General features: G+C 45.3%; 2 protein-coding genes across 2 annotated transcripts in view; both read right to left on the reverse strand.

Moving 5' to 3' along the window:
- Window positions 1–19,677: 19,677 nt before the first annotated feature.
- LOC119943962 (serine/arginine repetitive matrix protein 1-like) lies at window positions 19,678–20,788 on the reverse strand. The gene is made up of 3 exons (XM_038765181.1): window positions 20,404–20,788; window positions 20,102–20,280; window positions 19,678–19,977 (listed from the first exon to the last, which is right to left on the reverse strand). The coding sequence occupies exons 1-3, from the start codon at window positions 20,540–20,542 to the stop codon at window positions 19,792–19,794; spliced, it is 504 nt and encodes a 167-aa protein (XP_038621109.1). The 5' UTR covers window positions 20,543–20,788; the 3' UTR covers window positions 19,678–19,791.
- Window positions 20,776–24,576, reverse strand: part of DEAF1 (DEAF1 transcription factor) — a 103,539-nt gene continuing 99,738 nt past the window's right edge. Inside the window, exon 12 of the mRNA XM_038765182.1 lies at window positions 20,776–20,888. Coding sequence (XP_038621110.1) covers window positions 20,790–20,888 — 99 coding nt within the window. The 3' untranslated portion in view covers window positions 20,776–20,789. The remainder of the gene's footprint in view (window positions 20,889–24,576) is intronic.

A 24,576-nucleotide genomic window follows, 5' to 3' on the forward strand; every position in this document is an offset into this window, starting at 1 on the left:
GCTTATGAAAGGTCATTTTGTTCTTCTCTTCCGGGGATCCAGTGGCTGGGATGGGGGGAAGAGGAAGGGTTTTCTACCGCTTATTAAAGGTCGTTTTGTTCTTCTCTTCTGGGAGTCCAGTGGCTGGGATGGGGGGAAGAGGAAGGGTTTTCTACCGCTTATTAAAGGTCATTCTGTTCTTCTCTTCCGGGGATCCAGTGGCTGGGATGGGGGGAAGAGGAAGGGTTTTCTACTGCTTATTAAAGGTCATTTTGTTCTTCTCTTCCGGGGATCCAGTGGCAGGGATGGGGGGGAAGAGGAAGGGTTTCCTACCGCTTATTAAAGGTCATTTTTTTCTTCTCTTCCGGGGATCCAGTGGCCGGGATGGGGGGAAGAGGAAGGGTTTTCTACCGCTTATTAAAGGTCATTTTGTTCTTCTCTTCCGGAGATCCAGTGGCTGGGATGGGGGGAAGAGGAAGGGTTTTCTACCGCTTATTAAAGGTCATTTTGTTCTTCTCTTCCGGGGATCCAGTGGCAGGGATGGGGGGAAGAGGAAGGGTTTCCTACCGCTTATTAAAGGTCATTTTTTTCTTCTCTTCCGGGGATCCAGTGGCTGGGATGGGGGGAAGAGGAAGGCTTTTCTACCGCTTATTAAAGGTCATTTTGTTCTTCTCTTCCGGGGGTCCAGTGGCTGGGATGGGGGGAAGAGGAAGGGTTTTCTACCGTTTATTAAAGGTCATTTTGTTCTTCTCTTCCGGGGATCCAGTGGCTGGGATGGGGGGAAGAGGAAGGGTTTTCTACCGCTTATTAAAGGTCGTTTTGTTCTTCTCTTCTGGGAGTCCAGTGGCTGGGATGGGGGGAAGAGGAAGGGTTTTCTACCGCTTATTAAAGCTCATTTTGTTCTTCTCTTCCGGGGATCCAGTGACTGTTTGGGAGTGAGGAGAAGGGGAGGCGAGATGAGGGCGGTTGGGGTGGGTGGGCACGGCCTCTTTGCCCCCATGGACCACCTGATGTCTAGCCCCCAATGAAGCAGCGTGGAGGAGCGATTGGTGGAGGAGCGATTGATGGAGGAGCGATTGAACCACAGGCCTAGGACTCAGAAGGTCACGGTTTCTACTGCCGGCTCTGCCGCTCGTGTGACCTTGAACGAGTCACTTCACTTCTCTGGGCCTCGACAACCCCATTGGTAAAAGTCATTCATTTGTTCATTCAATATTATTTATAATAATAATAATAATGATGATGATGGCATTTGTTAAGCACTTACTATGTGCAAAGCACTGTTCTAAGCGCTGGGGAGATTACAAGGTGATCAGGTTGTCCCATGGGGGGCTCACAGTCTTCGTCCCCATTTTGCAGGTGAGGGAACTGAGGCCCAGAGAAGTGAAGTGACTTGCCCAAATTCACACCGCTGACAATTAGCAGAGCTGAGATTTGAACCCATGACCTCTGACTCCAAAGCCCGGGCTCTTTCCAGTGAGCCACGCTGCTTAATCCCATTTATTGAGCGCTTACTGTGTGCGGAGTACGGCACTCAGCGCTTGGGAAGTCCGAGTCGGCAACGTCTAGAGACGGTCCCTACCCGACAGCGGGCTCACAGTCTAGAAGGGGGAGACAGAGAATCAATCAATCATCATCATCATCATCAATCGTATTTATTGAGCGCTTACTGTCTGCAGAGCACTGTACTAAGCGCTTGGGAAGTACAAGTCGGCAACACATAGAGACAGTCCCTACCCGACAGCGGGCTCACAGTCTAGAAGGGGGAGACGGAGAACAAAACCAAACATACTGACAAAATAAAATAAACAAAATAGATATGTGTAAGTAAGATAAATAAATAAATAGAGTAATAAATATGTACAAACATATATACATATATACAGGTGCTGTGGGGAAGGGAAGGAGGTAAGATGGGGGGATGGAGAGGGGGACGAGGGGGAGAGGAAGGAAGGGGCTCAGTCTGGGAAGGCCTCCTGGAGGAGGTGAGCTCTCAGTAGGGCCTTCTAGTGCCAGCTCTGCCGCTCGTGTGACCTTGAACGAGTCACTTCACTTCTCTGGGCCTCAACGACCACATCGGTAAAAGTCATTCATTTGTTCATTCAATCGTATTTATTGAGCGCTTACCGTGTGCGGAGCACTGCACTAAGTGCTTGGGAAGTCCAAGTTGGCAACATATAGAGACGGTCCCTACCCGACAGCGGGCTCATAGTCTAGAAGGGGGAGACAGAGAAGAAAACAAAACATATTAACAAAATAAAATAAATAGAATAGATATGTACAAATAAAATAAATAAATAGAGTAATAAATATGTACAAACATATATACAGGTATATAAAATGGTGATTGAGACCGTGAGCCTGACTTGGGATCGGTATTCTGTCCAATCCAGTTTGCTTGTAATAATAATAATAATAATGATAATGGTATTTGTTAAGCGCTTACTATGTGTAAAGCACTGTTCATTCATTCATTCAATCATATTTATTGAGCACTTACTGTGTGCAGAGCACTGTACTAAGCGCTTGGGAAGTACAAGTTGGCAACATATAGAGACGGTCCCTACCCAACAGCGGGTTCACAGTCTAGAAGGGGGAGACAAAGAACAAAACAAAACGTATAAACCAAATAAAATAAACAGAATAAATTTGTACAAGTAAAATAAATAGAGTAATAAATCTGTACAAACATATATACATATATACAGGTATATAAAATGGTAATGGAGACCGTGAGCCTGACTTGGGATTGGTATTCTGTCCAACCCAGTTTTCTTGTAATAATAATAACAATAATAATGGTATTTGTTAAGCGCTAACTATGTGCAAAGCACTGTTCATTCATTCATTCAATCATTCATTCAATCGTATTTATTGACCACTTACAGTGTGCAGGGCACTGTACTAAGCGCTTGGGAAGTCCAAGTTGGCAACATCTAGAGACGGTCCCTACCCAACAGTGGGCTCACAGCCTAGAAGGGGGAGACAGACAACAAAACAAAACATATAAACCAAATAAAATAAATAGAATAAGTATGTACAAGTAAAATATAGTAATAAATCTGTACAAACATATATACATATACACAGGTACATAAACTGGTGATTTTTAGACTGTGAGCCCACTGTTGGGTAGGGACTGTCTCTATATGTTGCCAACTTGTACTTCCCAAGCGCTTAGTCCAGTGCTCTGCACACAGTAAGCGCTCAATCAATCAATCAATCAATCAATTGTATTTATTGAGTGCTTACTCTGTGCAGAGCACTGTACTAAGCGCTTGGGAAGTCCAAGATGGCAACATCTAGAGACAGTCCCTACCCAACAGTGGGCTCACAGTCTAAAATGGGGAGACAGAGAACAAAACCAAACATACTAACAAAATAAAATAAATTGATTGATTGATTGAGACCGTGAGCCCGACTTGGGATGGGTATTCTGTCCAACCCGGTTTGCTTGTAATGATAATGATGACAGTAATGGTATTTATTAAGCGCTTACTATGTGCAAAGCACTGTTCTAAGCGCTGGATATGGTGCTCTGCACAGGGTAAGCACTCAATAAATACGATTGAGTGAATAATAATATTAATATTAATAATTGTGGTACTTGTTAAGGGGTTCGCCTGGGCTGGGGTGGTGGTTAGAGTCTTCCCCACTCCCGCCCTTGGATGGATGTATATATGTTTGTACATATTTATTACTCTATTTATTTATTTATTTTGCTTGTCCATATCTATTCTATTTATTTTATTTTGTTAGTATGTTTGGTTTTGTTCTCTGTCTCCCCCTTTTAGACTGTGAGCCCACTGTTGGGTAGGGACTGTCTCTATATGTTGCCAATTTGTACTTCCCAAGCGCTTAGTACAGTGCTCTGCACACAGTAAGCGCTCAATAAATACGATTGGTGATGATGATGATGATGGATGACGGCTCCAGCCGGGTGACGCAGGGGGTTTTAGGGGTTATTTTTATCCCCTGCTGATGCCAGCCCTGCCCACCTCTGAGCCCCCCGCTAATCCCCCCCATCCCCACCCCTGCTCCCGGGAAGCCGAGGAGGAGAAGGAGGAGGAAGAGGAGGAAGAGGAGGAAGAGGAACACAGAAGATTCCTCCTTGGGAGCCAGCGAGCACAGGGCCCTGAGCACTGTGGGGGTCATTCATTCATTCAATCGTATTTATTCATCATCATCATCATCACCAATCGTATTTATTGAGCACTTACTGTGTGCAGAGCACTGGACTAAGCGCTGGGGAAGTCCAAGTTGGCAACATCTAGAGACGGTCCCTACCCAACAGCGGGCTCACAGTCTAGAAGGGGGAGACGGACGACAAAACAAAACACGTTAACAAAATAAAATAAATAGAATAAATAGGTACAAGTAAAATAGAGTAATAAATTCATTCAATCGTATTTATTGAGCGCTTACTGTGTGCAGAGTGCTGTACCAAGCCCTTGGGAAGTCCTATCTGGGTACTTCCCAAGCGCTTAGTACAGTGCTCTGCACACAATAAGCGCTCAATAAAATAGAATAAATATGTACAATCAATCAATCAATCAATCGTATTTATTGAGCGCTTACTATGTGCAGAGCACTGTACTAAGCGCTTAAGAATAATAATGATGGTATTTGTTAAACGCTTACTATGTGCAAAGCACTGTTCTAAGCACTGGGGAGGTTACAAGGTGATCAGGTTGTCCCACGAGGGGCTCACAGTTTTAATCCCCATTTTACAGATGAGGTAACTGAGGCACAGAGAAGTTAAGTAACTTGCCCAAAGTCACACAGCTGACACTTGGCAGAGCCGGGATTTGAACCCATGAACTCTGACTCCAAAGCCCGTGCTCTTTCCACTGAGCCACGCTGCTTGCCTTACAAGCAAGTACAAGTACAAGTACAAGTACAAGTACAAGTACAAGTAAAATAGAGTAATAAATTCATTCAATCGTATTTATTGAGCGCTTACTGTGTGCAGAGCACTGTACCAAGCGCTTGGGAAGTCCTATCTGGGTACTTCCCAAGGGCTTAGTCCAGTGCTCTGCACACAGTAAGCGCTCAATAAATACGACTGATTGATTGATAGCACTATGGGGGGGGTCATATCAAGAGAAGCAGCGTGGCTCAGTGGAAAGAGCACCGGCTTTGGAGTCCGAGGTCGTGGGTTCAAACCCTGGCTCCGCCAATTGTCAGCTGGGTGACTTGGGGGCAAGTCACTTAACCTCTCCGTGCCTCAGTTCCCTCATCTGTAAAACGGGGATGAAGACTGTGAGCCCCCTGTGGGACAACCTGGTTACCTTGTAACCTCCCCAGTGCCTAGAACAGTGCTTTGCACATAGTAAGCGCTTAATAAATGCTATCATTATTATTATTAACAGTAAACAGACACAGTCTCTGCCCACAACGAGCTCACAGTATGGAGGGGGTGACAGGCATTCATGTCAATCAATCAATAAATGACAGATTGGGATTATTATTATTATTATTATTACAAGACTTCTAGACTGTGAGCCCACTGTTGGGTAGGGACCGTCTCTAGATGTTGCCAACTTGGACTTCCCAAGCGCTTAGTACAGTGCTCTGCACACAGTAAGTGCTCAATAAACACGATTGAATGAATCGTTGTGGGCAGAGACTGTGTCTGTTTACTGTTAATAATAATAATAATAATGATAGCATTTATTAAGCGCTTACTATGTGCAAAGCACTGTTCTAAGCACTGGGGAGGTTACAAGGTGATCAGGTTGCCCCACGGGGGGCCCACAGTCTTCATCCCCATTTTCCAGATGAGGGAACTGAGGCCCAGAGAAGTGAAGTGACTTGCCCAAAGTCACACAGCTGACAATTGGCAGAGCCAGGATTTGAACCCATGACCTCTGATTCCAAAGCCCGGGCTCCTTCCACTGAGCCACGCTGTAATAATAATAATAACAATAATTTTGGTATCCATTAAGTGCTTACTATGTGCTAAGCACTGTTCTAATAATAACAATAATAATAATGATGGCATTTAGTAAGCGCTTACTATGTGCAAAGCACTGTTCTAAGCGCTGGGGAGGTTACAAGGTGATCAGGTTGTCCCACGGGGGGGGCTCACAGTCTTCATCCCCATTTTCCAGATGAGGGAACTGAAGCCCAGAGAAGTGAAGTGACTTGCCCAAAGTCACACAGCTGACAAGTGGCGGAGTCAGGATTTGAACCCATGACCTCTGATTCCAAAGCCCGGGCTCTTTCCACTGAGCCACGCTGTAATAATAATAATCATAATTTTGGTATCTGTTGAGTGCTTACTATGTGCTAAGCACTGTTCTAATAATAATAATAATAATGATGGCATTTATTAAGCGCTTACTATGTGCAAAGCGCTGTTCTAAGCGCTGGGGAGGTTGTCCCACGGGGGGGTGCGGCTCACAGTCTTCATCCCCATTTTCCAGATGAGGGAACTGAGGCCCAGAGAAGTGAAATGACTTGCCCAAAGTCACACAGCTGACAATTGGCAGAGCCAGAATTTGAACCCATGACCTCTGATTCCAAAGCCCGGGCTCTTTCCACTGAGCCACTCTGTAATAATATTAATAATAATTTTGGTATCTAAGCGCTTACTATGTGCCAAGCACTGTTCTAAGCGCTGGGGGGATACAAGGTGATCAGGTTGTCCCATGTGGGGCTCACAGTCTTCAACCCCATTTCCCAGATGAGGCAACTGAGGCTCAGAGAAGTTAAGTGACTTGCCCAGGGTCACCCAGCTGACAAGTGGCGGAGGTGGGATTAGAACCCACGTCCTTTGACTCCCAAGCCCAGGTTATTTCCACTGAGCCACGCTGCTTGTGAGCCCCCCGTGGGACAACCTGATCACCTTGTATCCTCCCCCCGCGGCGCTTAGAACAGTGCATCGCACATAGTAAGCTCTTAACAAATGCCGTCATTATTTATTATTATTTATTTAACGGGGTGGAAACAAGCCAATCAGGCTGGACGCAGTCTCTGTCCCCAATGGGGCTCACAATCTTCATCCCCATTTTCCAGATGAGGGAACTGAGGCCCAGTGAAGTGAAGCGACTCGCCCAAGGACGCCCAGCAGACAAGTGAAGCAGAGAAGCAGCGTGGCTCAGTGGAAAGAGCCCGGGCTTGGGAGTCAGAGGTTATGGGTTCAAATCCTGACTCTGCCAATCATCAGCTGTGTAACTTTGGGCAAGTCACTTCACTTCTCTGGGCCTCAGTTACCTTATCTGGAAAATGGGGATAAAGACAGTAAGCCCCACGTGGGACAACCTGATCACCATGTAACCTCCCCAGCACTTAGAACAGTGCTTTGCACATAGTAAGCATTTAATAAATGCCATCATCATCATTATTATTATTCTCTGGGCCTCAGCGACCTCATCTGGAAAATGGGGATGAAGACCGTGAGCCCCACCGTGGGACAACCTGATCACCTTGTTACCTCCCCAGCGCTTAGAACAGTGCTTTGCACATAGTAAGCGCTTAATAAATGCCATCATTATTATTATTCTCTGGGCTTCAGTTCCCTCATCTGGAAAATGGGGATGAAGACCGTGAGCCCCCCGTGGGACAACCTGATCACCTTGTCACCTCCCCAGCGCTTAGAACAGTGCTTTGCACATAGTAAGCGCTTAATAAATGCCATCATCATCATCATTATTATTCTCTGGGCCTCAGTTCCCTCATCTGGAAAATGGGGATGAAGACCGTGAGCCCTCCTATGGGACAACCTGATCACCTTGTACCCTCCCCAGTGCTTAGTATAGTGCTTGGCACATAGTAAGCGCTTAATAAATGCCATCATCATTATTATTATAATTCTCTGGGCCTCAGTTCCCTCATCTGGAAAATGGGGATGAAGACCGTGAGCCGCCCCGTGGGACAACCTGATCACCTTGTAACCTCCCCAGCGCTTAGCACATAGTAAGCGCTTAATAAATGCCATTATTATTATTATCATCATCATCATTATCAATATTATTATTATTATTATCATCATCATTGTTATTATTCTCTGGGCCTCAGTTCCCTCATCTGGAAAATGGGGATGAAGACTGTGAGCCCCGCTGTGGAACAACCTGATCACCTTGTAACCTCCCCAGCGTTTAGCACATAGTAAGCGCTTAATAAATGCCATTATTATTATTATTATCATCATCATTATCATCATCATTATCAATATTATCATTATTATCGTCATCATTGTTATTATTCTCTGGGCCTCAGTTCCCTCATCTGGAAAATGGGGATGAAGACTGTGAGCCCTGCTGTGGGACAACCTGATCACCTTGTAACCTCCCCAGCGTTTAGCACATAGTAAGCACTTAATAAATGCCATTACTATTATCATCATCATCATTATCAATATTATTATTATTATCATAATTATTATTATTATTATTATTATTATTATTATTATTATTATTATTATTATTATGGCAGAGCTGGGATGAGATCCTTCCGATTCCCAAGCCCGGCCTCTCCCCACCCAACCACGCTGTTCGTCGACTCTGACAAGGTGTGGGCAGGGAACGTGTCTGTTTATTGTTGTATTTTAGTACTCCGAACGTTTAGTACAGTGCTCTGCACATACTAAGTGCTCAGCAAAGGCGCTCAAACAAACGAATAGGCCCCACTGCTTCTCTCGTCTCCCCCGTGAAGGAGGGGAGATTTTTCCTCGGCTTCTCTCCTCCCCGGGGGCGAGCCGAAGAGCTGGCGAGACGCAAGTGTCAGGATCAGCAGGCGTCTATTAAGTAGCTATTTTTAAGCTTCTTCCTCGCGGGATCCGTGGCAACCCATCTCCTGCCACCTTCCTCCTCCTCCCAGCCAGGATTTTTAAACCTTTTTACCGCGGTTTGTTCATTCGGTCGTGCTTAGAAGCAGCGTGGCTCAGTGGAAAGAGCCCGGGCTTTGGAGTCAGAGGTCATGGGTTCGAATCCCGGCTCCACCCCAAGTCTGCTGTGTGACCTTGGGCAAGTCACTTCTCTGAGCCTCAGTTACCTCATCTGTAAAAATGGGGATTAAGACTGTGAGCTCCACGTGGGACAACTTGATCACACTGTATTCCCCCCCAGCGCTTAGAATAGTGTTTTGCACATAGTAGGCGCTTAACAAATGCCACTATTATTATTATTATTATTATTATTGAGGAGCTTACGGCTTAAGCGTTCAGCAAAGTCACTTCACTTCCCTGTTCCTCAGTTACCTCATCTGTAAATGGGGTGTTAAAAGTGTGAACCCCGCGTGGGGCCTAGACTGTTTCCAACCTCGACGACATCACCTGTATATATGCATATATGTTTGCACATATTTATTACTCTATTTATTTCACTCGTACATATTCTACTTATTTTCTTTTAGACTGTGAGCCCACTGTTGGGTAGGGACTGTCTCTATGTGTTGCCAATTTGTACTTCCCAAGCGCTTAGTACAGTGCTCTGCACATAGTAAGCGCTCAATACATACGATTGATGATGATTGAGCGCTCCCTGCACGCAGAGCCCACTGTTGGGTAGGATGTTGCCAACTTGGACTTCCCAAGCGCTTAGTACAGTGCTCTGCACGCAGGAAGCGCTCAATAAATACGATTGAGTGATGGATGGATGGATGGACTAAGCGCTTGGAAAGTACAAGCAGAGAAGCAGCGTGGCTCAGGGGAAAGAGCCCGGGCTTCGGAGTCAGGGGTCGTGGGTTCGAGTCCCGGCTCCGCCACACGTCTGCTGTGTGACCTTGGGCAAGTCACTTCACCTCTCCGAGCCTCAGTTCCCTCATCTGGAAAATGGGGATTAAGACTGAGAGCCCCACGTGGGACAACCTGATCACCCTGGGTCCTCCCCAGCGCTTAGAACAGTGCTTTGCACACAGTAAGCGCTTAACAAATGCCGTTATTATTATTATTATTATTATTATTATTATTATTATCTGAGCATCAGTTGCCTCATCTGGAAAATGGGGATTGAGACTGAGAGCCCCACGTGGGACAACCTGATCACCTTGTGTCCTCCCCAGCGCTTAGAACAGTGCTTTGCACATAGTAAGCGCTTAACAAATGCCATTATTATTATTATTATTATTATTATTATTATTCTCTGAGCCTCAGTTGCCTCATCTGGAAAATGGGGATTAAGACGGTGAGCCCCACGTGGGACAACCTGATCACCTTGTGTCCTTCCCAGCGCCTAGAACAGTGCTTTGCACATAGTAAGCGCTTAACAAATGCCATCACTATTATTATTAGTATTCTCTGAGCCTCAGTTGCCTCATCTGGAAAATGGGGATTAAGACGGTGAGCCCCACGTGGGACAACCTGATCACCTTGTATCCCCCCAGAGCTTAGAACAGTGCTTTGCACATAGTAAGCGCTTAACAAATGCTATTATTATTATTATTATTATTATTATTATTATTAAATAAAAGACTGTTTAGACTTGCAAATGCCATTATTATTATTATTATTCTCTGAGCCTCAGTTCCCTCATCTGTAAAATGGGGATTAAGACGGTGAGCCCCACGTGGGACAACCTGATCACCTTGTGTCCTTCCCAGCGACTAGAACAGTGCTTTGCACATAGTAAGCGCTTAACAAATGCCATCACTATTATTATTAGTATTCTCTGAGCCTCAGTTGCCTCATCTGGAAAATGGGGATTAAGACTGTGAGCCCCCCGTGGGACAACCTGATCACCTTGTATCCCCCCCAGCGCTTAGAACAGTGCTTTGCACATAGTAAGCGCTTAACAAATGCTATTATTATTATTATTATTATTATTATTATTATCATTATTACAATTCGGCAACAGAGACGGTCCCTACCCAACAACGGGCCACACGTTTACTATGTAGAGAAGCAGTGTGGCTCAGTGGAAAGTGCAAGGGCTTGGGAGTCAGAGGTTATGGGTTCAAATCCCGGCTCCGCCGTTCACCAGCTGTGTGATTTGGGGCAAGTCACTTCTCTGGGCCTCAGTTACCTCATCTGTGAAATGGGGATGAAGACTGTGAGCACCACGTGGGCCAACCTGATCACCTTATATCCCCCTCAGTGCTTAGAACAGTGCTCGGCACATAGTAAGCGCTTAACAAATATCATCATTATTATTATCTATCCCAGCGCTTAGAACAGAGCTGGCACATAGTAAGCGCTTAGCAGATACCATCATTATTATTATCTATCCCAGGGCTTAGAACAGTGCTCGGCACATAGTTAGGGCCTAACAAATAATAATAATAATAATAATAATAATAATAATAATAATGGCATTTGTTAAGCGCTTCCTATGTGCAAAGCACTGTTCTAAGCGCTGGGGGGATACAAGGTGATCAGGTTGTCCCACACAGGGCTCACAGTCTTAATCCCCATTTTACAGATGAGGTAACTGAGGCTCAGAGAAGTGAAGCGACTTGCCCAAGGTCACACAGCAGGCATGTGGCGGAGCAGGGATTCGAACCCACGACCTCTGACTCCAAAGCCCGTGCTCTTTCCAATCAATCAATCAATCCTATGTATTGAGCGCCTACTGCGTGCAGAGCACTGTACTAAGCGCTTGGGAAGGCTGCTTCTCTGTACTCTTTCAAGCGCTTAGAACAATGCCCTGCACACAGCAAGCACTCAATAAATACCATCATTATTATCTCCCCTAGCGCTTAGAACACGGCTCGGCACATAGTAAGCGCTTAACAAATACCATCATTATTATTATCTATCCCAGTGCTTAGAACAGTGCTCGGCACATTGTAAGCGCTTAATAAATACCATCATTATTATTATCTAACCCAGCGCTTAGAACAGTGCTCGGCACATAGTAAGCGCTTAACAAATACCATCGTTATTATTATCTCCCCCAGCGCTTAGAACAGTGCTGGCACATAGTAAGCGCTTAACAAATACCATCATTATTATCATCTTTCCCAGCGCTTAGAACAGTGCTCAGCACATAGTAAGTGCTTAACAAATACCATCATTATTATTATCTCTACCAGAGCTTTGAATAGTGCTCGGCACATAGTAAGCGCTTAACAAATACCATCATTATTATCATCTTTCCCAGTGCTTAGAACAGTGCTCAGCACATAGTAAGCGCTTAACAAATACCATCATTATTATTATATATCCCAGCGCTTAGAACAGTGCTCAGCACATAGTAAGCGCTTAACAAATACCATCATTATTATTATCTCCGCCAGCGCTTAGAACAGTGCTTGGCACATAGTAAGCGCTTAACAAATACCATCATTATTATTATCTATCTCAGTGCTTAGAACAGTGCTCGGCACATAGTAAGCGCTTAACAAATACCATCATTATTATTATCTATTCCAGCGCTTAGAACAGTGCTCGGCACATAGTAAGCGCTTAACAAATACCATCATTATTATTATCTCCCCCAGCGCTTTGAATAGTGCTCAGCACATAGTAAGCGCTTAACAAATACCATCATTATTATTATCTATCCCAGCGCTTAGAACAGTGCTTGGCACATAGTAAATGCTTAACAAATACCATCATTATTATTATCTATCCCAGTGCTTAGAACAGTGCTCAGCACATAGTAAGTGCTTAACAAATACCATCATTATTATCTCCTGCAGCGCTTTGAATAGTGCTCGGCACATAGTAAGTGCTTAACAAATAGCATCATTATTATTATCTATCCCAGCGCTTAGAACAGTGCTCGGCACATAGTAAGCGCTTAACAAATACCATCATTATTATTATCTATCCCAGCGCTTACAACAGTGTTCGGCACATAGTAAGCACTTAACAAAAACCATCATTATTATTATCCATCCCAGCACTTAGTGCTCGGCACATAGTAAGCGCTTAACAAATACCATCATTATTATTATCTATCCCAGTGCTTAGAACAGTGTTCGGCACATAGTAAGCACTTAACAAATACCATCATTATTATTATGCATCCCAGCACTTAGTGCTCGGCACCTGTATATATGTATATATGTTTACACGTATTTATTACTCTATTCATTTATTTTACTTGTACATATTTATTCTATTTATTTTATTTTGTGAATATGTTTTGTTTTGTCCTCTGTCTCCCCCTTCTAGCCTGTGAGCCCGCTGTTGGGTAGGGACCGTCTCTAGATGTTGCCAACCTGTACTTCCCAAGCGCTTAGTCCAGTGCTCTGCACACAGTAAGCGCCCAATAAATACGAGCGCTAATAAATAAAATCCTTTATTTTATAAGGATCCGGTGCCCGGAGAGAAGCCCGTTTCTGCCGGCTTGGCTGCCAGGGGAATGCCCTCATGGATTGTCTGTGAGCCCGCTGTTGGGTAGGGACCGTCTCTATATGTTGCCAACTTGGACTTCCCAAGCGCTTAGTACAGTGCTCTGCACACAGTAAGCGCTCAATAAATACGATTGAATGAAATGAATGAATTAGACTGCAATTAAGAAGAAACGTTTTTCACTTCCCTATGCAGCTCACAAATGACTTAGTAGCCAGAAGCAGTGTGGCCTAGTGGCTAGAGCCCGGGCCTGGGGAGTCCGAGGACCTGGGTTCTAATCCCAGCCCTGTCAACTGCTTGTTGCGTGTTCTTGGACAAGTCATATGTCTACATGTTTGTACATATTTATTACTCTATTTATTTTACTTGTACATATCTATTCTATTTATTTTATTTTGTTAATATGTTTGGTCTTGTTCTCTGTCTCCCCCTTTTAGACTGTGAGCCCACTGTTGGGTAGGGACCGTCTCTAGATGTTGCCAACTTGGACTTCCCAAGCGCTTAGTACAGTGCTCTGCACACAGTAAGCGCTCAATAAATACGATTGATTGATCTCACTTCTCAGGGCCTCAGTTTCTTCAAAAACTGGGGATGGGGATTAAAATGGGGACTAACTTCATTCGTTCATTCATTCAATCGTATTTATTGAGCGCTTACTGTGAGCAGAGCACTGTACTGAGCGCTTGGGAAGCCCAAGTTGGCAACATCTAGACGGTCCCTACCCAACGGTGGGCTCGCAGTCTAGAAGGGGGAGACGGACAACAAAACAAAACATATTAACAAAATAAAATAGACTAGTAAATATGTACTTCGACTACGAGCCCCGGATGGGACGGGGACTGCGTCCAACCTGATAAACTTGTATCTACCCGCATCGCTTAGAACAGTGCTTGACAACCAGCAAGTACTTAACAAATAAGAAAAAAATAAAAGGAAGACTGTTTAGACTTGCAGATGCCATTTTCATTTACAATAATAATAATAATGGCATTTATTAAGCGCTTACTATGTGCAAAGCACTGTTCTAAGCGCTGGGGAGGTTCCAGGGTGATCAGGTTGGCCCACGGGGGCTCACAGTCTTCATCCCCGTTTTCCAGATGAGGGAACTGAGTCACTTCACTTCTCTGGGCCTCAGTTCCCTCATCTGGAAAATGGGGATGGAGACTGTGAGCCCCAAGTGGGACAACCTGATCACCTTGGAACCTCCCCAGAGCTTAGAACAGTGCTTTGCACATAGTAAGCGCTTAATAAATGCCATCATCATCAACTGAGGCACTGAGAAGTTAAGTGACTAGCCCAAAGTCACCCAGCTGACAATTGGCGGAGCCGGGATTTGAACCCATGACCTCTGACTCCAAAGCCCGGGCTCTTTTCCATTGAGCCACGCTGCTTCTACAATCAACACCCCCTGAACACAGGTACTTAGTGGGTGCTCAATAAGTTCCTTTGCTCCTCTATCTGTACGTATGTTATACCTTCCCTCTGAAACTCTGCAAGTTAAGAGCGACAGTGCCTAGTTTGGGACGGTGCTGTGCATATCTGGTGTCTTGTGTGGCATTCAGTGGGCTTTGTGTGTGTGTGTGTGTGTGGTATTTGTTAATAATAATACTAATGGTGGTATTTGTTAGGCGCTCACTATGTGCCAAGCACTGTTCTAAGCGCTGGGGGGATACAAGGTCATCAAATTGTCCCAGACGGGGCTCACGGTCTTAATCCTCATTTTACAGCTGAGGCACTTGAGGCCCAGAGAAGTGAAGTGACTTGCCCAAAGTCACACAGCAGGCAAGGGGCAGAGCCGGGATTAGAACCCATGACCCCTGACTCCCGAGCCCGGGCTCTTTCCACCGAGCTACGCCGCTTCTCAAGTCTACGTGCCCGGCACTGTACTAATCGCTGGGCTAGATCCAAGTTCCTCAGGTTGGACATATAGTCCCTGTCCCACATGGGGCTCCCTGTCTTCATCCCCATTTAACAGATAATAATAATAATAATAATAATAATAATAATAATAATAATGATAATAATAATAATTTTAGACTGTGAGCCCACTCTTTTAGACTGTGAGCCCACTGTTGGGTAGGGACTGTCTCTATATGTTGCCAACTTGTACTTCCCAAGCGCTTAGTCCAGTGCTCTGCACACAGTAAGCGCTCAATAAATACGATTGATTGATGGATTAATAATGGCATTTATTGGGTGCTTACTATGTGCAAAGCACTGTTCTAAGCACTGGGGGGATACAAGGTGATCAGGTTGCCCCACGGGGGGCTCACAGTCAATCCCCATTTTACAGATGAGGTAACTGAGGCACAGGGAAGTGAAGTGACTTGCCCGAAGTCACACAGCTGGCAATTGGGGGAGCTAGGATTTGAACCCATGACCACTGACTCCAAAGCCTGTGCTCTTTCCATTGAGCCACGCTGCTTCAATAATAATAATAATGACAGCATTTATTAAGCGCTTACTATGTGCAAAGCACTGTTCTAAGCGCTGGGGAGGTTCCAAGCTGATCAGGTTGTCCCATGGGGGGCTCACAGTCAATCCCCATTTTACAGATGAGGTAACTGAGGCACAGAGAAGTTAAGTGACTTGCCCCAGGTCACACAGCTGGCAATTGGTGGAGCAGGATTTGAACCCATGACCACTGACTCCAAAGCCTGCGCTCTTTCCATTGAGCCATGCTGCTTCAATAATAATAATAACAATGATGGCATTTTTAAGCGCTTACTATGTGCCAAGCACTTTTCTAAGCGCTGGGGTAATAATAATAATAAGAATGATAGCATTTATTAAGCGCTTACTATGTGCAAAGCACTGTTCTAAGCGCTGGGGAGGTTCCAAGCTGATCAGGTTGTCCCACGGGGGGCTCACAGTCAATCCCCATTTTACAGATGAGGTAACTGAGGCACAGAGAAGTTAAGTGACTTGCCCCAGGTCACACAGCTGGCAATTGGTGGAGCAGGATTTGAACCCATGACCACTGACTCCAAAGCCTGCGCTCTTTCCATTGAGCCATGCTGCTTCAATAATAATAATGATGGCATTTTTAAGCACTTACTATGTGCCAAGCACTTTTCTAAGCGCTGGGGCAATAATAATAAGAATAATGATAGCATTTATTAAGCGCTTACTATGTGCAAAGCACCGTTCCAATCGCTGGGGAGGTTACAAGGTGATCAGGTTGTCCCACGGGGGGCTCACAGTCTTCACCCCCATTTTCCAGATGAGGGAACTGAGGCACAGAGAAGTTAAGTGACTTGCCCCAGGTCACACAGCTGGCAATTGGTGGAGTCAGAATTTGAACCCATGACCACTGACTCCAAAGCCCAGGCTCTTTCCATTGAGCCATGCTGCTTCAATAATAATAATAATAATAATGATGGCATTTTTAAGCGCTTACTATGTGCCAAGCACTTTTCTAAGCACTGGGGTAATAATAATAATAATGTTGGCATTTATTAAGCACTTACTATGTGCAAACCACTGTTCTAAGCGCTGGGGAGGTTCCAAGGTGATCAGGTTGTCCCCCGGGGGGCTCACAGTCTTCACCCCCATTTTCCAGATGAGGGAACTGAGGCCCAGGGAAGTGAAGTGACTTGTCCAAAGTCACACAGCTGACAACTGGGGGAGCGGGGATGAGATATGTTCATTCATTCAATCGTATTTATTGAGCGCTTACTGTAAGGCACGGAGATGGGAAGTGGGTTGCCCAAGGTCACCCAGCGGGCTCGCGGTGGAGCCGGGATTAGAACTCGGATCCCGGGCTGTTTCTGCCAGGCCGCGCGGTGCTTTGTTCTCTGTCTCCCCCTTCTAGACTGTGAGCCCACTGTTGGGTAGGGACCGTCTCTATATGGTGCCAACTTGGACTTGTTGGCACCTTGCACCTGTATATATGTATATGTTTGTTCGTATTTATTACTCTATTTATTCTATTTGTACATCTCTATTCTATTTATTTTATTAATATGTTTGGTTTTGTTGTCAGTCTCCCCCTTCTAGACTGTGAGCCCGCTGTTGGGTAGGGACCGTCTCTCGATGTTGCCGACTTGGACTTGTTGGCACCGTGCACCTGTCTATATGTATATGTTTGTTCGTATTTATTACTCTATTTATTCTATTTGTACATCTCTATTCTATTTATTTTATTAATATGTTTTGTTTTGTTGTCTGTCTCCCCCTTCTAGACCGTGAGCCCGCTGTTGGGTAGGGACCGTCTCTCGATGTTGCCGACTTGGACTTGTTGGCACCGTGCACCTGTCTATATGTATATGTTTGTTCGTATTTATTACTCTATTTATTCTATTTGTACATTTCTATTCTATTTATTTTATTAATATGTTTTGTTTTGTTGTCTGTCTCCCCCTTCTAGACTGTGAGCCCGCTGTTGGGTAGGGACCGTCTCTCCATGTTGCCGACTTGGACTTGTTGGCACCGTGCACCTGTATATACGTATATGTTTGTTCGTATTTATTACTCTATTTATTTATTCTATTTGTACATCTCTATTCTATTTTTGTTAATATGTTTTGTTTTGTTGTCTGTCTCCCCCTTCTAGACTGTGAGCCCGCTGGTGGGTAGGGACCGTCTCTCTATGGTGCCAACCTGGACTTGTTGGCACCTTGCACCTGTATATATGTATACGTTTGTTCGTATTTATTACTCTATTTATTTATTCTATTTGTACATCTCTATTCTATTTATTTTATTGATATGTTTTGTTTTGTTGTCTGTCTCCCCCTTCTAGACCGTGAGCCCGCTGTTGGGTAGGGACCGTCTCTCTATGTTGCCAACTTGGACTTGTTGGCACCTTGCACCTGTATATACGTATATGTTTGTTCGTATTTATTACTCTATTTATTCTATTTGTACATCACAATTCTATTTATTTTATTAATGTTTTGTTTTGTTGTTTGTCTCCCCCTTCTAGACTGTGAGCCCGCTGTTGGGTAGGGACCGTCTCTCCATGTTGCCGACTTGGACTTGTTGGCACCTTCCACCTGTATATATTTGTTCGTATTTATTACTCTATTTATTCTATTTGTACAACTCTATTCTATTTTATTAATATGTTTTGTTTTGTTGTCTGTCTCCCCCTCCTAGACTGTGAGCCCGCTGTTGGGTAGGGACCGTCTCTCCATGTAGCCAACTTGGACTTGTTGGCACCTTCCACCTGTATATATTTGTTCGTATTTATTACTCTATTTATTTATTCTATTTGTACATCTCTATTCTATTTTATTAATACGTTTGGTTTTGTTCTCTGTCTCCCCCTTCTAGACCGTGAGCCCGCTGTTGGGTAGGGACCGTCTCTAGATGTTGCCAACCTGTACTTCCCAAGCGCTCAGTGCAGTGCTCTGCACACAGTAAGCGCTCCATAAATACGATTGATTGATTCCCAACCACTCCATCCCCGCCGCCCTTCTCCCGCTCGCGTTTGCCCACCCGCACCTGGGGTAGGGGGGTCCTTTCTCCGGGTCTCCGTCCCGCTCCGTCCCCTGGGTTTTGTGTCAGCAGCGTGGCTCGGTGGAAAGAGCCCGGGCTTTGGAGTCAGAGGTCATGGGTTCAAATCCCGGCTCCGCCAACTGTCAGCTGGGTGACTGTGGGCAAGTCACTTCACTTCTCTGGGCCTCAGTTCCCTCATCTGGAAAATGGGGATTAAGACTGTGAGCCCCCTGTGGGACAACCTGTTCACCTTGTAATCTCCCCAGTGCTTAGAACAGTGCTTTGCACATAGTAAGCGCTTAATAAATGCCATTATTGTTATTATTATTATCCGCGGGGGGGAGGGCCAGCTTCCCCATGCTGGAGGACTCGCTGAATTTCCTGGGCCGTTGGAAGTCTCCATGTTTGGTTTTGTCAACAAATCAATCAATCGTATTTATTGAGCGCTCACTGTGTGCAGAGCACCGTACTAAGCGCTTGGGAAGTCCAAGTTGGCAACATATAGAGATGGTCCCTACCCAACAGTGGGCTCACGGTCTAGTCCACTCCCCCTTCTAGACTTCTAGCCTGTTTCCCCCTTCTAGACTGTGAGCCCGCTGTTGGGTAGGGACTGTCTCTCTACAATAATAATAATAATAATAATAATAATAATAATAATAATAATGGCATTTATTAAGCGCTTACTATGTGCGAAGCACTGTTCTAAGCGCTAGGAAGGTTACAAGGTGATCAGTCTTAATCCCTATTTTCCAGATGAGGTAACTGAGGCCCAGAGAAGTGACTTGCCCAGAGTCACCCAGCTGACAGTTGGCGGAGCCGGGATTTGAACCCACGACCTCCGACCCCCAAGCCCGCGCTCTTTCCCCCGAGCCCCCATGTTGCCGACTTGTCCTTCCCAAGCGCTTAGTCCAGTGCTCAGCCCACAGTAAGCGTTCAATAAATACGATTGATTGACGTTTCGTCGACCGGCTCCCCCCTCCCAGACCGTGAGCCGGTCGTTGGGTAGGGGCCGTCCCCAAATGCGGCCCACCTGGGCTTCCCGAGCGCTTAGTCCGGCGCCCCGCACGCGGTCGGCACGCGAGAAATACGACCGGATGGACGCGTGAATGGGTCTTTACAGTATTTACAATTTACAGGACGGCGAGGCGGCCCCCCCTGCCCGCCGCACCAGTCGGGCGTCGGAAGATGGGCACCGTAGAAAATGGGTAGGGGGGGCACGGATGGCGAGGCGGGGCGTTGGCACGTGGACCCTTCCTCTTCTCCTCTCGCTCGGCGGGCACGCGCCCCGACACGTGTGCGCACGTGGCGATGGAAACCCCAGTGTTGGGGGATTCCCAGTTTCGGGGGGGCCGGCGGGGCGTCGGCACGTGGACCCTTCCTCTTCTCCCCTCGCTCGGCGGGCACGCGCCCCGACACGTGCGCGCACGTGGCGATGGAAACACACGCGCGCGCACGTGGCGACGGAAACCCCAGTGTTGGGGGTTTCCCAGTTTCGGGGGGCCGGCGGGGCGTCGGCACGTGGACCCTTCCTCTTCTCCTCTCGCTCGGCGGGCACGCGCCCCGACACATGCGCGCACGTGGCGATGGAAACACACGCGTGCGCACGTGGCGACGGAAACCTCAGTGTCGGGGGATTCCCAGTTTCGGGGGGCCGGCGGGGCGTCGGCACGTGGACCCTTCCTCTTCTCCTCTCGCTCGGCGGGCACGCGCCCCGACACATGTGCGCACGTGGCGATGGAAACCCCAGTGTCGGGGGATTCCCAGTTTCGGGGGGCCGGCGGGGCGTCGGCACGTGGACCCTTCCTCTTCTCCTCTCGCTCGGCGGGCACACGCCCCGACACGTGTGCGCACGTGGCGATGGAAACACACGCGCACGCACATGGCGACGGAAACCCCAGTGTTGGGGGATTCCCAGTTTCGGGGGGCCGGCGGGGCGTCGGCACGTGGACCCTTCCTCTTCTCCTCTCGCTCGGCGGGCACGCGCCCCGACACATGCGCGCACGTGGCGATGGAAACACACGCGTGCGCACGTGGCGATGGAAACCCCAGTGTCGGGGGCTTCCCAGTTTCGGGGGGCCGGCGGGGCTTGGCCCGGGTGGTCCCGTGGTCGCGGCCCTCCCGGCTCCTCTCAGACGGCGACCTTGTCCACGACGCCGTCCGTGACGTGCACCTCGTTGGCCTGGACGGTGAGCGGCTGCCCGCACATGTGCTGGTGGTCTTTCCAGTCCTGCCGGGGGGGAACGGGGACAGGGGAGACCCTCGTTAGTAGGTTTGGTTTTGTTCTCCGTCTCCCCCTTTCCGACTGTACATCCGTAATTTCATTTATTATTTATTTATATTAAGACCTGTTTCCTTGAATTGCTGTCCGTCTCCCCCTTTCTAGACCGCAACCCCACTGTGGGCAAGGATTGAAGGATCGGTGCCAATTAGTACTTCCCAAGCGCTTCGTCCAGTGCTCTGCACATAGTAAGCGCTCAATAAATACGATTGATGAGGATGATTATGTTGCCTGTATTTAGGTATGTATACATAATAATTGTTATTATAACATAACAATAATAATTATGTTGCCTGTATTTATGTATATATGTTTGTACGGATTTATTACTCTATTTATTTTACGTGTACATATCTGTGCTATTTATTTTATTTTGTTAATACGTTTGGTTTTGTTGTCTGCCTCCCCCCTTCTAGACTGTGAGCCCGCTGTTGGGTAGGGACTGTCTCTAGATGTTGCCAATTTGTACTTCCCAAGCGCTTAGTAACAGTGCTCTGCACATAGTAAGCGCTCAATAAATACGATTGATGAGGATGATTATGTTGCCTGTATTTAGGTATATATACATAATAATTGTTAATATAACATAACAATAATAATTGTTATGTTGCCTGTATTTATGTATATATGTTTGTACGGATTTATTACTCTATTTATTTTACGTGTACATATCTGTGCTATTTATTTTATTTTGTTAATACGTTTGGTTTTGTTGTCTGCCTCCCCCTTCTAGACTGTGAGCCCGCTGTTGGGTAGGGACTGTCTCTAGATGTTGCCAATTTGTACTTCCCAAGCGCTTAGTAACAGTGCTCTGCACATAGTAAGCGCTCAATAAATACGATTGATGAGGATGATTATGTTGCCTGTATTTAGGTATATATACATAATAATTGTTAATATAACATAACAATAATAATTGTTATGTTGCCTGTATTTATGTATATATGTTTGTACGGATTTATTACTCTATTCATTTATTTTACGTGTACATATCTGTGCTATTTATTTTATTTTGTTAATATGTTTGGTTTTGTTCCCTGTCTCCCCCTTCTAGACTGGGAGCCCGCTGTTGGGTAGGGTCTGTCTCTAGATGTTGCCAATTTGTACTTCTCAAGCGCTTAGTCCAGTGCTCTGCACATAGTAAGCGCTCAATAAATACGATTGATGAGGATGATTATGTTGCCTGTATTTAGGTATATATACATAATAATTGTTAATAATTGTTATTATAACATAATTGTTATTATAACATAACAATAATAGTTGTTATGTTGCCTGTATTTATGTATATATGTTTGTACGGATTTATTACTCTATTTATTTATTTTACGTGTACATATCTGTGCTATTTATTTTATTTTGTTAATATGTTTGGTTTTGTTCCCTGCTTCCCCCTTCTAGACTGGGAGCCCGCTGTTGGGTAGGGACTGTCTCTAGATGTTGCCAATTTGTACTTCCCAAGCGCTTAGTCCAGTGCTCTGCACACAGTAAGCGCTCAATAAATATGATTGATGAGGATGATTGTTATGTTGCCTGTATTTAGGTATATATGTTTGTACGGATTTATTACTCTATTTATTTATTTATTTTACGTGTACATATCTGTGCTATTTATTTTATTTTGTTAATATGTTTGGTTTTGTTCCCTGTCTCCCCCTTCTAGACTGGGAGCCCACTGTTGGGTAGGGACTGTCTCTAGATGTTGCCAATTTGTACTTCCCAAGCGCTTAGTAACAGTGCTCTGCACATAGTAAGCGCTCAATAAATACGATTGATGAGGATGATTGTTATGTTGCCTGTATTTAGGTATATATGTTTGTACGGATTTATTACTCTATTATTTATTTATTTTACGTGTACATATCTGTGCTATTTATTTTATTTTGTTAATATGTTTGGTTTTGTTCCCTGCCTCCCCCTTCTAGACTGTGAGCCCGCTGTTGGGTAGGGACCGTCTCTAGATGTTGCCAATTTGTACTTCCCAAGCGCTTAGTCCAGTGCTCTGCACATAGTAAGCGCTCAATAAATACGATTGATGAGGATGATTATGTTGCCTGTATTTAGGTATATATACATAATAATTGTTAATAATTGTTATTATAACATAATTGTTATTATAACATAACAATAATAGTTGTTATGTTGCCTGTATTTATGTATATATGTTTGTACGGATTTATTACTCTATTTATTTATTTTACGTGTACATATCTGTGCTATTTATTTTATTTTGTTAATATGTTTGGTTTTGTTCCCTGCCTCCCCCATCTAGACTGTGAGCCCGCTGTTGGGTAGGGTCTGTCTCTAGATGTTGCCAATTTGTCCTTCCCAAGCGCTTAGTCCAGTGCTCTGCACATAGTAAGCACTCAATAAATACGATTGAAGATGATGATTGTTATGTTGCCTGTATTTAGGTATATATACATAATAATTGTTAATAATTGTTATTATAACATAATTGTTATTATAACATAACAATAATAATTGTTATGTTGCCTGTATTTATGTATATATGTTTGTATGTACTTATTACTCTATTTATTTTACGTGTACATATCTATGCTATTTATTTTATTTTGTTAATATGTTTGGTTTTGTTCCCTGCCTCCCCCTTCTAGACTGTGAGCCCGCTGTTGGGTAGGGACTGTCTCTAGATGTTGCCAATTTGTACTTCCCAAGTGCTTAGTCCAGTGCTCTGCACATAGTAAGTGCTCACTAAATACGATTGATGAGGATGATTGTTATGTTGCCTGTATTTAGGTATATATGTTTGTACAGATTTATTACTCTATTTATTTTACGTGTACATATCTGTGCTATTTATTTTATTTTGTTAATATGTTTGGTTTTGTTCCCTGTCTCCCCCTTCTAGACGGTGAGCCCACTGTTGGGTAGGGACCGTCTCTCTACGTTGCCAACTTGGACTTCCCAAGCGCTTAGTCCAGTGCTCAATAAATACGATTGATTGATTGATTGGAGAAGCAGCGTGGCTCAGTGGAAAGAGCCTGGGCTTTGGAGTCAGAGGCCATGGGTTCGAGTCCCGACTCCGCCACATGTCTGCTGTGTGATCTTGGGCAAGTCACTTCACTTCTCTGGGCCTCAGTGACCTCATCTGTAAAAATGGGGATTAAGACCGTGAGCCCCGCGTGGGACAACCTGATCACCCTGTATCCTCCCCAGCGCTTAGAACAGTGCTCTGCACATAGTAAGTGCTTAATAAATGCCAGTTATTATTATTATTAGAGGAGGCAGGGAATGTCACCATCCCTTCATTCGTCCAGTCGTATTTACTGGGCGCTTACTGTGGGCAGAGCACTGGACTAAGCGCTTGGGAAGTCCACGTCGGCAACGTCTAGAGACGGGCCCTACCCAACAGCGGGCTCACAGGCATTCATTCAATCGTATTTATTGAGCGCTTACTGCGTGCAGAGGGAAGGCCCTACTGAGAGCTCACCTCCTCCAGGAGGCCTTCCCTGACTGAGCCCCCTCCTTCCTCTCCCCCTCCTGCCCCTCTCCATCCCCCCCGCCTTACCTCCTTCCCTTCCCCACAGCACCTGGATATATGTATATATATATATATTTGTACAGATTTATTATTCTATTTTACTTGTACATATCTATTCTATTCATTTTATTT

The sequence above is a fragment of the Tachyglossus aculeatus genome, chromosome 22, assembly GCF_015852505.1.
Source record: "Tachyglossus aculeatus isolate mTacAcu1 chromosome 22, mTacAcu1.pri, whole genome shotgun sequence".
Classification (NCBI taxonomy): Eukaryota; Metazoa; Chordata; class Mammalia; order Monotremata; family Tachyglossidae; genus Tachyglossus; species Tachyglossus aculeatus.